The 12,657-nt window shown below is 46.1% G+C and overlaps 1 protein-coding gene across 2 annotated transcripts in view; it reads right to left on the bottom strand.

The window, feature by feature from the left end:
- Window positions 1-12,657, bottom strand: part of LOC147616352 (ubiquitin C-terminal hydrolase 12-like) — a 62,789-nt gene that overhangs the window by 25,606 nt on the left and 24,526 nt on the right. For both annotated transcript variants that reach the window (XM_086777406.1, XM_086777405.1), the window contains exons 12-18: window positions 9,980-10,058; window positions 9,717-9,863; window positions 9,526-9,606; window positions 9,267-9,386; window positions 9,058-9,180; window positions 8,885-8,962; window positions 8,640-8,731 (exon numbers count right to left, since the gene is read on the bottom strand). In XM_086777406.1, coding sequence (XP_086633532.1) covers window positions 8,640-8,731; window positions 8,885-8,962; window positions 9,058-9,180; window positions 9,267-9,386; window positions 9,526-9,606; window positions 9,717-9,863; window positions 9,980-10,058 — 720 coding nt within the window. The remainder of the gene's footprint in view (window positions 1-8,639; window positions 8,732-8,884; window positions 8,963-9,057; window positions 9,181-9,266; window positions 9,387-9,525; window positions 9,607-9,716; window positions 9,864-9,979; window positions 10,059-12,657) is intronic.

Consider the following 12,657-nt stretch of genomic DNA (forward strand, 5'->3'; position numbering starts at 1 on the left):
GAGGAGCAGAGACATGAGTTTTACTATCGTCGTCAGGCCTCTCAGTGGACGCAGCTTGGTGATAGAGTGACTGGGGAGTTTTTTGAGATCACTGGACCCCGTCATGCGCGAGCAGGGGTTCGCCAGCTTGCTAGACCGGATGGATCGATAGCTACTGAGCTCGGGGAGATCAGAGCCATTGCCACTGCTTTTTATCGTGACTTGCTTTCAGCGGAGCCAGCCACTGAGGATCGAGATGTATGCAGACAGACTGTGTGGGCCCATGTGCAGAGGAGGGTCACAGACCATATGCGCACAGTTCTAGGTGCGCCTCTGTCAGAGATTGAGCTTGCCGAGGCCTTGAGGGTCCTGCCGCGACATAGTTGCCCAGGGGAGGACGGACTGACGCCGGCCTTTTTTATGCGTTATTGGGACCTTTTGGGGCCAGGCCTCCGCAGGGGCTTTCAACATGTTTTGGACACTGGGGTGATGCCGCAGAGCTTTTCAGAGGGCTTGATCTATCTTATCCCCAAGGGGGAGGGAGTATCGGATGACATTCGGCATTGGAGGCCTATTACGATCCTCAATACTGTATACAAGGTCTTGGCAAAGGCCTTGAGTTTGAGGATCCAGCCCTTCCTGGGGGAGTTGATTCATGCTACTCAGACAGGATTTGTCAAGGAGCGCAATATCCTTGACAACATCTTTACTTTCTGGGAGGCGACGGCCCGAGCTAGGTTTCTTGGCGAGGACTTGGTCGTGATGCTTCTCGATTTTGAGAAGGCATACGATAGAGTTGATTGGGGATTCTTAGAGGGCACTATGCTACGCCTGGGCTTTGAGCCAGGATGGATCAGAGGGGTGGCAGCTTTGTATTCCACAGCTCGCAGCCAGGTGCTGATTGCAGGAGGTCGGGGGCCGAGTTTTGAGCTGACCAGATCAGTCCGTCAGGGGTGTCCTCTCGCCCCTTTCCTTTTTCTCTTCTTTGCGGAGGCTATGAGTATGTATTTGACGGCAGAGGAGGTTGGTTTGAGAGGACTTCAGCTCCCAGTCCGAGGGGAGGATTTGCTTGATGCTGAGTTTGCAGACGACACGGGCTTATTTTTGCATGGCCAAGAGGCCAATCTTATTCGGGCAGAGCAGTCGCTCCAGGTTTTTAGTGCAGCTTCGGGAGCATTGATCAATTGGCGCAAGACAGTGGCCTTTTGGATCAGTAGTGCTCCCACTCCGGCATGGAGTCCGGACCCCGGTTTTAGATGGATTCCTCCCGGCACAGCAGTGCGGTATTTGGGATGCCAGATTGGCCTCGATTTGTCACCTGAGCAGCAGATTGCCCCGCTTCTTCTGAGCATTCGGAAGAAGCTATTGTATTGGAGTACAGCTCGACTATCCTTGGCTGGGAGGGTGGTGGTGGCAAATCAGGTGCTGTTAGCGACTATGTGGTACATTACGTCTTGCTGGATTTTCTCGAGCTCTTGCATCAGCCAGGTACAGAGGCTGATCAGGAACTTTTTGTGGTCTGGGCGGGACGGTCAGCCAGCTCGGGCAAAGGTTGCATGGGCAGTTATTACACTTCCGCTGGCTCAGGGCGGTTTGGGCATTATAGATCCAGGCGATCAGAGTAGAGCCTTATTGGGGAAGCTTATTGTTCGGGGGTTGCTTCCAGGCGCTGAGCCTTGGAAAGAGCTCCTCTTGCAGCGATTGCAGGCCCGGGCGCCTCCTGCAGGGGGTACTTGGGCACCAGAGATTCGCTGGATATTCATAGAGATGAGGAGGACAGGCCTCAGTAGAGGATGGGAGGACAGATTTGCTTTGAGTATCCTGAGAGCTTGGGAGCTGCTGAGACCGGGGCTCTCTCAGCGGCCTCCGTCTTGTGTTGAGGAGCGGGCCAGGCAGCCGCTCATCTGGAGCCCAGCGGTTCGTACAGAGCAGGGTCATATGCTGGGTTCTCGGCCTCGTCTAGCCTGGGGACCTTTAGCGGCAGGCCCAGCTCGTAGTTTTGGAGACTGGCAGGCTTTCTGCAGTCTACCAGAGGAGACCCAGGTGGAGAGGCTGAGCCACTTCAGAGGGGGGTTGATTATGAGGGATGATATTCAGGAGGCACTTACAGAGGAGTGGTTCACACCTCTCGAGCCAGTGGCCCCACGGTGGATGGGTGCCTTCACACAGTTGGAGATCCTGATTGCTGTCAGAGCTAGCACTGAGGATGGCAGATGCCTCTATTATGAGATTCAGGATGAGGGCCGACTCCAGAGAGTGGAGGTGGAGTCGCCTTTGGTTGCAGAGTGCACCTTTCAGAGGATTCGGGTAGTGGCTGCCGCTTCTCGGAAGTGGCATATTGACCCCGACCCTGCTGACGTGCTCCCGGATTGGCGTATATGGGCATATGCAGCGCGCCCCTTGGCCCGGCTACAGTGGGACCCCGGAGAGTACGAGTGGCATGATCCTTATGCATCCCTTGAGGCCACAGAGATCACATTTTTCCAGTATACGGTTCGGCTGGGACGGCATATTTTGACGGCGAGGAGGACGGTTTCTCCAGCGGCAGCGGGGCATTGGCGATTGCAGGGACTATCACAGGAGTTCCTGGAGGATTTCTGGGCTCGACTCTGGGCTAGTCGACAGGCCCGCAGGATCTCGGCTTTTCAGTGGCTGGTCGCCCACAGGGGCTCAGCAGTTGGCACTTGGCTTGTTTATAGCGGTCTTCCGGCGGCCTGCGTCCGATGCGGCCACCCTATGGAGACACAGAGACATTGCCTTTGGGACTGCCCTCAGGCACAGCAGATTTGGCTGCGGATGCTGCGTATTCTAGCCCCCCTCTCTCCAGAGGGTATGTTTACGTGGGGTGCCGCTGCTTGGTCGACTTCGTCAGGGCCTGCTATGGGCTATGAGATGGAGCAGGGCAGTCAGGCCATCAGATTTATTAGGGGCCAGCCTCGCCTGGTTCCGGCACCGGATTTCTCGTCCGCCAGCTGGACACAGGAGAGGGATTTACGATGGGAGCTCCTCAGCAGCCTCACCATCTGGTTCACCTGGAGGGCCCGGTGCTTCACGGCCTTTGAGGGGAGATTAGAGCCACCAGCAGAGACTGTTCGGGGGATTTGGCAGGAGTTGATCCACACCCTGCGAGGACAGTACGACCGCATCCGGGGAGACTCGGATGAGGCGATTTTACGGCGCCAGGCCTTTCATACCACTTGGCGCTGCGGCCCGTTCTACACCCTACACACGGGATCCCCCCGTTGGCACTACAGGCCACCTGTTTGGCTCTTCCCCCCCCCCCCATTGTATGATTTAGCCGCTCAGTCCTTTAGACTGATGCTTGTATTTTGCAGCACCTAGGGAGAGTCTCCCGGGCTGCCATGATGTATTCACTGCTCTTCTCTTTGTTAGGAGCAGGAGAGATCTCTTTTGTAGCCCTACGGGCGTTTTTTACATAACTAATGAAAGGATCTTTTCTCGGAAAAAAAAAAAATACTGCACAATAATAGAGATAGAGAAGAACACTATATAACTGAAGTGAAATTTTGCTCTTTGTATGTCACCTTGTTTTTCATATCTCAAAAACACATTGAGATTTCCCCTAAACAAAACAGCTTCCTAAAACACAAGCAATTCAAATTAAAGAGATCCTATCAACCAATTCTCACCATAGCTTCCTAAAGGACATAACAACTAATTATAACTCTGAATCTGATTTTGGAACCACATAAAACATTCCCATCCACACAGGATTTTTTCAGATGGATCATAAGTCCAAGAAGTTCATGAATTTAGTTAACTACCAATTTAGTTGAGATATCACTCAGACCTTGGTGAAAAGTAATCAAATTAACACCCAGACTATTGCGTGTCTAGTGACTGTTCTCTGCCCCCTAGCAAGTGGAAGTCAAACTCTTGGAAGGCATTGAAAAATTTGTTAAAAAAAGCAGTTAGGGTGATGGTGGATAAAAAGCATAAACTGCCCCAAAATCTACAAGCATAAGAGGGACTCCCTTTGCTTTTAACTAGCTGCTCCACCATAGCAAAGCCCAAACATTGTGAACTCAATCCTATAAAGCATGAGCACCCTATATCTACCCACGTCACTAAAAAAGCAAATCACATAATAATAATAGGCACCTCTGTCAAATTTAGCGACCCCAAATCAAGCCTAACCTCGTCGTTCAACCATCAACCATTCAATCACCTAGGCATCTATTCCCGCGCTATACAGATTGTTCAACCTGTACCTGCTAGCCACGAGCGTTGGCTCTGTGCTGCGTTAATCAGTACAGCCGTCAACTTGTACAACAAGCTGGAAAATTGAGCATCATCTCAGCACACATATGCAACCAATTAGACCTTAAATCAGCTGTGCACCACCTAATTAGTAGAGACTATCTTAATCAACAGTAAGTCTAAAATTAGCACAAGGATTTTCTCTCCAATTCACCACCCAACCATAAAATGATCTCCTCCACACGACTCTTTCTTCAAAACCCCCAAAATAGATATTTCCATAATTTTTCGCGTCTAAACGTGCTAGAGCATTCTCCAAAGTCCGTGGCACTTGCCATGTGGCCAATAAATCCTCTAAAGTAAATCCCTTTTGGAACTTTCACCTTAACACTTTGATTAATGCCTTTGGGCGTCCCCTAGGCAAGGTGGTACCAAACGTTATGTACTGTACGGATCCGTACGTACTGTACGTTGTTTGGTACGGGGAAAAAAATTTAAGGTACGTAAAAATACGTACCATTGGTAAAAATACATAAAATCTCAGAAATTTCAGCCACCTACATAAAATTTCAGTCCATGTCCACATTGACATATAAAACTTTCAAAATAGAGACACAACAAGGTCACAAACCTACTAATTCAAAAGTGAGAAATTAGAATCACTAGTCGTCAATCATACTTAACAAGTCACATTGTCACAAGTGAGTAAGGCTCTGAGAGAGAGAGAGAGAGAGAGAGAGAGAGAGAGAGAGAGTTATGTTGCTGCCTTGGGGGCCTGAGCAAGGGTGGGTGAGTTATATTGCCAAGCGTACTGGGGCGCCAGTGGCGAACAGAGAGGGCGGCTACGCACAGAGGCGCGAAGCAAACAGGGGCGGTGAGGGCAGAGGCAAACTGAGGTGGCGGTGAGCAGGGGGCGGCCCAGGGAGAAGGCGGCGGCGACAGTAGCGGAGAGAGAGAGAGAGAGTGCGACTGTAGAGGAGAGAGAGCATGGCGGTTGGCCCTTACCGGAAGATTGAGGTTGTACGGCCTCCAGAGTCCAGACGCAAGACGCAGGCACACCGCCCCAAAAAAACGTACGGAACGATCCGTACGTACGGATGTACGGTACGGATTGGATCCGTGCGTACGTTTTGATCCTACCTTGCCCCAAGGCCTTTTCTTTTCATATTGGTCACCTCAATTGCTGGTTTAGCCCTCTATACTCCCTATTTATGCATCCGTTCCTAGGAAAATCCGATCAATATGAGACATGTAACAACCACCATGCACCACACAAACAACAAAAAATCAACTTGCTTTTTTCATACCAACTGTTTTTTCGTGTCGCAATTGGCTCCAGCACATAGGTGATGAACATACTAGCCTCACCACTATCACATGTGCATATGTGTGATGTTGTCACACGCGGAAGCTTAAACACGTGATTAACATTAAGCACAAAAGATTCATCATGCAAACACACAGAAAACAGGATATAGAGACCTCATCTACTATATATTGCAAAACATGACTATATACACTGAGTATCCTAGATCTTAGCCTAAATCCTGATCATGCATGTCATCCTATGATGCATACCAAAGATCCATGTCATCCCCTCCTTGTTAATGCACAAGAGAAGCTCTCGCTGATCCACCAATGTTGCCCTTGCTGCCTTGCAGGCTATGGCATATGGATCCTCCTTGACCTTTGTTTAATGATGATTATTGAAGCCTAATGCCTCCTTTAATAGGCTTGAAGTGGGAAATTTGTGTTCAAGTCGGTTTTCCCTTTTCAGCCGGGAGCCCACAAAAAATGTCCAAAAAACCATATTTCGTGTCCAAAGCATGCCCCAAAGGTGTCCATCCATGGGCACATGTTCCAAGCACTCATGGGCACCTCAAGAGCTGCAAAATTACGTCCAAATCTGCCCATATACCTGCTAGCAAGGATAAATATGTCCATGGGATTAACTGATGCACATGTTAGATGTCCAATTACCTAGAGAAGAACTTGACGTTAATTTATCAGCTCACACTCTTGCATCTGACAAGCCATGGCCTGCGGTTATTGAGAGTAATGACGAATCTCCTGTTCCTGTGGCTGAAATTGCTGCTTTAGCCTTTTCCTCAGGTTCATGGCGAACAGCCCTAGGATCAATTCAAGAATAAGCCCACAGTTGATGGAGTGTATGCAATCCTGGAGTTTGCAAGTTAAGCAAGTTGCCTCTTGCTTTTTTGCTTGGCTACACGTGTACACACAGCCGGTCAACTCATGCCCCATGTTTCAAGAAGAAAAGACTGTACACTTAGCCAAAAAGAGCGCACGGACTTTATTCGAGCAAAGAAAAGCATGCACACTCGTTTGTGCATAAATTACCAAAAAAGGCAGCTCAGTTGCAAAATTGGGTGCCCATGACCAGCCCTTCTCCAATCACTTTTTCTTCAGCAAAAAACAGCCCCCCATGCTCCATTCAGGCCCCAATACACATCTCAGCCCTAAAAATACCACCTACGCATGTACCTCCACCTGTACATTGTTTCATGTGAAACATTATACGGATCCATACAATTGTACGACCTGTATGGACAGAGGTGGCACAACCTTGTTCAGCATATGGCCAGACCGACAGCACTATATTTCATGTAAAAAGCATGAAAAGGGCTGTTTTTCCCTGCATCATAATCTCCTCCCTTCCACCTGAATCTACCCACATGAAAAGGGCTGTTTTTCCCCGCATCATAATCTCCTCCCTTCCACCTGAATCTACCCACATGTACATTCAGCTACTGGTGATCCTCCAATGTCAGGTAGAAGGCGCATAAGAAAAACACTTCCCAACATAGCAGTTGCGCATTGCAAGCACTCAACTGCACATATCAGGCTCTGATAACAATGTACGAGTGTGCATAAATTGCCAAAAAAGGCAGCTTTCACTTGCAAAATAGGGCACCCATGCCAACCACTTTAACAGCCCCTCATGCTCCATTCATGCCCTAATGCCCATATCAACTCTAAAACTAGCACCTACGCATGTACCTACATTGTTTCATGTGAACATTGCATGGATGTCCATACAATTGTACGACCTGTATGAACAGAGGCTGTACAACCATGTTCAGCATGCAGCCAGCCCGGGAGCACTAGATTTCGTGTGAAAAAGCATGAAAAGGCCCCCTTTTCCCCACGCCATAATCTCCTCCCTTCCACCAACGAAAACACTTCTTACCATAGCAGTCATGTGTTGCAAGCACTCAACCAAACAGGTCAGGCTCTGATAAAAATGTAAAGATCACATACCCAGAACCCTCCTAGGTTAAAGATAACCTGTATCCAATCTCACATCAATGAGCACAGTAGATTCTGGCTAGACACTCACCTCCTAGCCATAGATTCCCCCGTCTAGAACGACCCTCCAGCCTGAGGTCCAGACTTTGTAAGCCAGCCCTGCCTTGGAAGTCGGTAGTGAGCCTTGGGATCCCATGTACGCCCACCTAGAGCTATTCGTGGCCCTGCGGTCCCATGCACCAAGAAAACGTCTCTGCTCATGGATTCCTCAATAAAAATCATAACTGAGACCTAGATACTCTTATATAGACCAACCCTCCCTATGATTAGTGCTCACCCATATACTTCGCGGCTTTTTTTCCTTTTTTAGCCGCTACTCTGAATTGAAAATGACCCAAGGCCAATCCACACCTCATCCTTGTTAGCCATAGCCTCTTGGGCAAGTCCTATCAGCCCCTAAGCCTGGCTAAATCCGATGTAGTGTGCTGGTCTGCTTGAGAGTGTCTTATTTAGTTAAAAGCTTTTTCTTTCCAAAGTCTCTCATGGGTTACATGAAAAAATTCAGGTCTCAGAGACCCTTTCGATCTTTTGTAAACATAGATCTCCATGATATCCTTTGGAGACACAAGGACCCACCACAGGAGGTGGACATAGAGAGCCTATATGAGGTGCTTAGATGATGGCCCCATATAGTGATCATACCATAGGTGTACCTTAAATTCATAGCATGAGCCAATGGCTACTTTTCGAAATCATATAGTTATCTTGTCTCTTCACATGATCACTATTTGTATGCAGCTGTTCTTTTTCTTTATACATGATCCAATTACCTCATAAAACTATTGTAACTCATTTTGGTCTCAGTGACCCTTTGGGTCTTTCATTGACGTTTAATATAAATATCCACCTCTCTCTCTCCTCATCCATGATGAGATTTCATGAACACTATGTACACATCATTTTGTTCTCATAGACCCTTTGGGTCTTTTGAAGACATTAATATAACTCACTCTCTCTCTTTCTCTCTCTCTCTCTCAAATATATATACACACAACCACCCACACACGCACACACATATAGAAAAAGAATATATATATATATGCCTGTGTGAGTGAGTATATGTGTGTGCATGCATGTGCATTTATAACCCTCAAAGAAAGTGTAAAGTTTACCGTAGCTCTTCTTTCTCTGGATTGTAAAGCTTGAAGAAAAGTAATATGTCGTCCTTTGTCTTGTCATAGAGAGAGGAGTGCGTTCGCAGATCCTACATTGTAAAGGAAACAGAAAGTTCTCAAATCCCACTTAAATTATAGCTGCTGCAGCAGGTAGAAAGTAGAGCACTAAATCCTCCACCCAAATAACAGCAAAACAGATCGAAATAGAACTTAGAATACCCAAGCCAATGGAAAGGACATACTAGATCAGGAAGGACTTCCAGAAAAAGTTTCAGCTCTGCATTATGGGCTTTGTTTGCTACTTCTTTCAAGAGGCCCACCTGCAACAGAGAGAATCACGAAAAAAATGCTGAAATTTTAGCTATATAGATTAAGCATGTATCCCAATACTGCCAGAAAGCATAAGGCAGTATACCGTTTGATGTTCTTCTTGTTCTGTCAAGGGCCTATTTGGACGGTAAGTTTGGTTCTGACGTTTGGCCCACAACCAAAACCTTTGAAATCGGACAGGTATTCCCAGCTCCTTGGCAACCTCCTCCTGCGATCGGACATTAATCAAATAATTAAATTGCAAAATAGCAAGCATCCAGGGTGGGCTAGCTAAAATGGAAAATTTCAACTTACCTTAAACTGACTAAAAGGTGTTTGCTTCTGTATCCGAAAGCTATTTACTTTATCATGATCAACAAGGTCAAAAAATATCTCTTTCCCGATTTGGCTTTCAAGATCGTGATCTCGAGCTACCTGTCCAGGCCCACAAAGTCCATCCCAAGTATCCCAAAGTGGAACCAGATTAGCAAGGCAGGCAGGTCTGCCTATGAGCATGCACATCCAGACATTAAAAGACCAGCTGAGAGTGTATTCTGTCTTCTCAGTCACCGACCTTAATGATTGTGTAAAGATGGGCTTCGGCTTTCTCCTTCCTTTTACGCTCCTTTTCTTCCTGCTCCTTTTTTAGCCTCATCTTTTAAAGTAAAGAAACAAAACAAACATAATGACAAATGGGCATTAAAAAAGAAATCCCTCAAACAAGAGCTTTCAAAACTCATCTTCATGCCAAAGACAAAAGACTACCTGCAGGTGCTCTGCAATGTCTTTCTCATCCACATTACAAACAATCTTGTCCTTATCACTCTCTCTGATGTAAACAAGCATGTATGCATTGGAGTACTTTGTGAACTTGAATGGTGTATTGTTGAAGCCTGGATTTGTCTGCGGCAACTGCAAGAGATGCCAGATGCTGTTCAAGCCTAACTTGACCTTAATGGAATAATATTGCAAAATATTACAGAGAACATATATGGATAAACAAAAGTATATCAATACAGTCTCCATACCTCCTCCTCTCCTCCATATTGTTCTTCCAAAGCAGTCTTTGACTTCTCTTTTGTTACTCTTTCATCATCAAATTTGTACCTGCATGTTGTGAAATAATAGCTTTTAATCATCTCTTCATGTTATTATATCCTGCCAGATACATTGAGTACCTATATTACTAACTTATATGAGCAGAAAGTACTAAGGCTACTCATAGAGTAACCGTGCAAGCTTCTCCCAAGAAGGATTGTTCTTTCATGTAATTATATCCTGCCAAATACATTGAGTATCTGTATTACTTTACTATCTTAACATGGGCAGAAAGTGCAAAGGCTACTCATAGAGTAAATGTTGATGCAAGCTTTTCCTATTATTTGCACTTTCACGTTTTGAACAAGAAGGGAACCCTCTATTCTTGGGGATAAGAGGGGCTACTGCTCGACCATTAATAGGTGCTTTTTTAAAACAAACTAGTATGGGAAACTCATGGGTTTGAATTCATGCCTATATCTCAGCTTCTATCTCTCGACTTCTCCTTCCTGCACCCTTGATACTACCTCGGGCCTTGCATCAAGTTGGAAGCTGTTGGAGCTGTTGGCACTGTTTTAGACTGATTTCGAGTAGTTCTACTTGGTCATGGATCCTCAAGGAAGTCAGCATGTGCAGCCCCTTCAGCAACCCCTTCAGCAACAGGAGTTGGGTGAATCCCAACATGGCTTACCAGCCAAAAGCAAGTAATTATCTAAATCGATTCCAAACTGGTGTCTCGTCTCAAATTCAACCACAAGTTCCACCTCAGGTTTTGAATCAGCCCATGGGACAGCCAACTCATATGTCAATGCTGGGTAATATTTCTCATGGATCCTCAAGGAAGTGAGCATGTGCAGCCCCTTCAGCAACAGGAGTTCGGTGAATCCCAATTACCTCAACTGATGGCTTACCAGCCAAAAGCAAGTGATCATCTAAATCGATTCCAAACTGGCGTCCAATCTCAAATTCAACCACAAGTTCAACCTCACGTTTTGAATCAACCCGTGGGGCAGCCCACTCGTATGTTGATGCCGGGTAATATTTGTCACGGATCCTCAAGGAAGTCAGCATGTGCAGCCCCTTCAGCAAGAGGAGTCAGGTGAATCCCAACTACCTCAACCAATGGCTTACCAGCCACAATCAAGTGATATCTAAATCAATTCCGAACTGGTGTCTTGTAATTCAATTGCAAGTTCAACCTCTATTACAAACTCAGGTTTTGAATCAACCCATGGGGCAGACAACTCAAATGTTGATGCCAGGTAATAAATTTAACTCTGTTTTTTTAACAGTTTACACAATCATATCAGTAATATATTGGTTTTGGACAGCCACGGTGCCACACCTAAACCTTCCAGACAGCCATCACCAATCCCAAATCCTCCTGAAACTCCGCCATCTCTCAATCATAAGCAGTATTCCACCGTGCTTGATTTACAAAAGCTATTACAAGATATTGTAATAGCTTCCGGACAGCCATCACCAATCCCAAATCCTCCTGAAACTCCTCCATCTCTCGATCATAAGCTGTATTCCACCGTGATTGATTTACAAAAGCTATTACAAGATATTGTTGGCCACAGGCGGGGAGATAAAAGAAGCACACAAGATTGATGGGGAATGAGTTGTGACGCAAAGTATGAATTAATCGTTATTGAAATGTCTCTTTTATAGGTGAGATCCCTTTTACATAGCTTGTGCATATGTTGCCACCACATATGCCACATGTCCATCAGGATGCCAAGTGCCCCTATAGGTGTCACTTTGCCACACATCAATGCTTACTCAATAATCCTAAGAGGTTGTTCCCACACACAAGAGAACTCTTACATCTGGGTGGTTCACACACACTAGAACCACTCTTATTTAAACCGAATTACACACACAATGCTAGCTTACACAACCACCTAGCATTGGTTTATTTAATATACATTTCCACTACCCATACAAATGAAAAATCCCCCCTATAGTGATAATGTGATAATATAGCGGTTGTTCTTGTATTTGTGGATGGTTCTGCCGAAGGAGAACGAGCCTCATCACCGAGATGATCTCCCATAACCCTTTGGCTACCAAATGCTTTTAAGCATAAAGCTCCACAAAGAACAGTTAGTCCCGTCTAGCCGATCTTCTGTGGTAAGAAAACCCAGCACATCTTCCCCCCTTTGTGCCATCCACCTCACACCTGGATTCCTTATAGCTGGGACTGATGCAAAATCAAAGAGCCCCCCTAAATATGGAACTCAAGCGCCCCAAAATGATGGTAAGAGAGTACGAAAAGGAGAACGGGAATGTGTAAAAACACTGGGATATAGACTGAAGTTAGATGCAGTTGCCGAAATACACCAAAAACTTAGTGTGTATTTGAATGAGCTAAACTCCAAGAAATGAACACAGGATGTTCCGGGACATAATGTTGTGCATAGGCAGGGATGCCTATGGATGCTTTCACTTACACTTAATAGGAACCCAAAACTCGAAAAGAAGAACTTCCTCAAAAAAAAAAATCTCAGACGAATTTGTACCTTTGTTGTGTGCTTCTGTTTTTATCAACTCTCTGCCAGCAGTTCAAGCATTCTATGTGCAGGACCTCGAACCAACATGAAGGGAGCAGTTAGCCAATGAGCAGTATGCACGAGCACGCATGAGCACCTTCGGTGCGTGCAAG

The sequence above is a fragment of the Cibotium barometz genome, chromosome 38 (genome assembly GCF_041138505.1).
Source record: "Cibotium barometz isolate CiBa-2024 chromosome 38, ASM4113850v1, whole genome shotgun sequence".
Taxonomy (NCBI): Eukaryota; Viridiplantae; Streptophyta; class Polypodiopsida; order Cyatheales; family Cibotiaceae; genus Cibotium; species Cibotium barometz.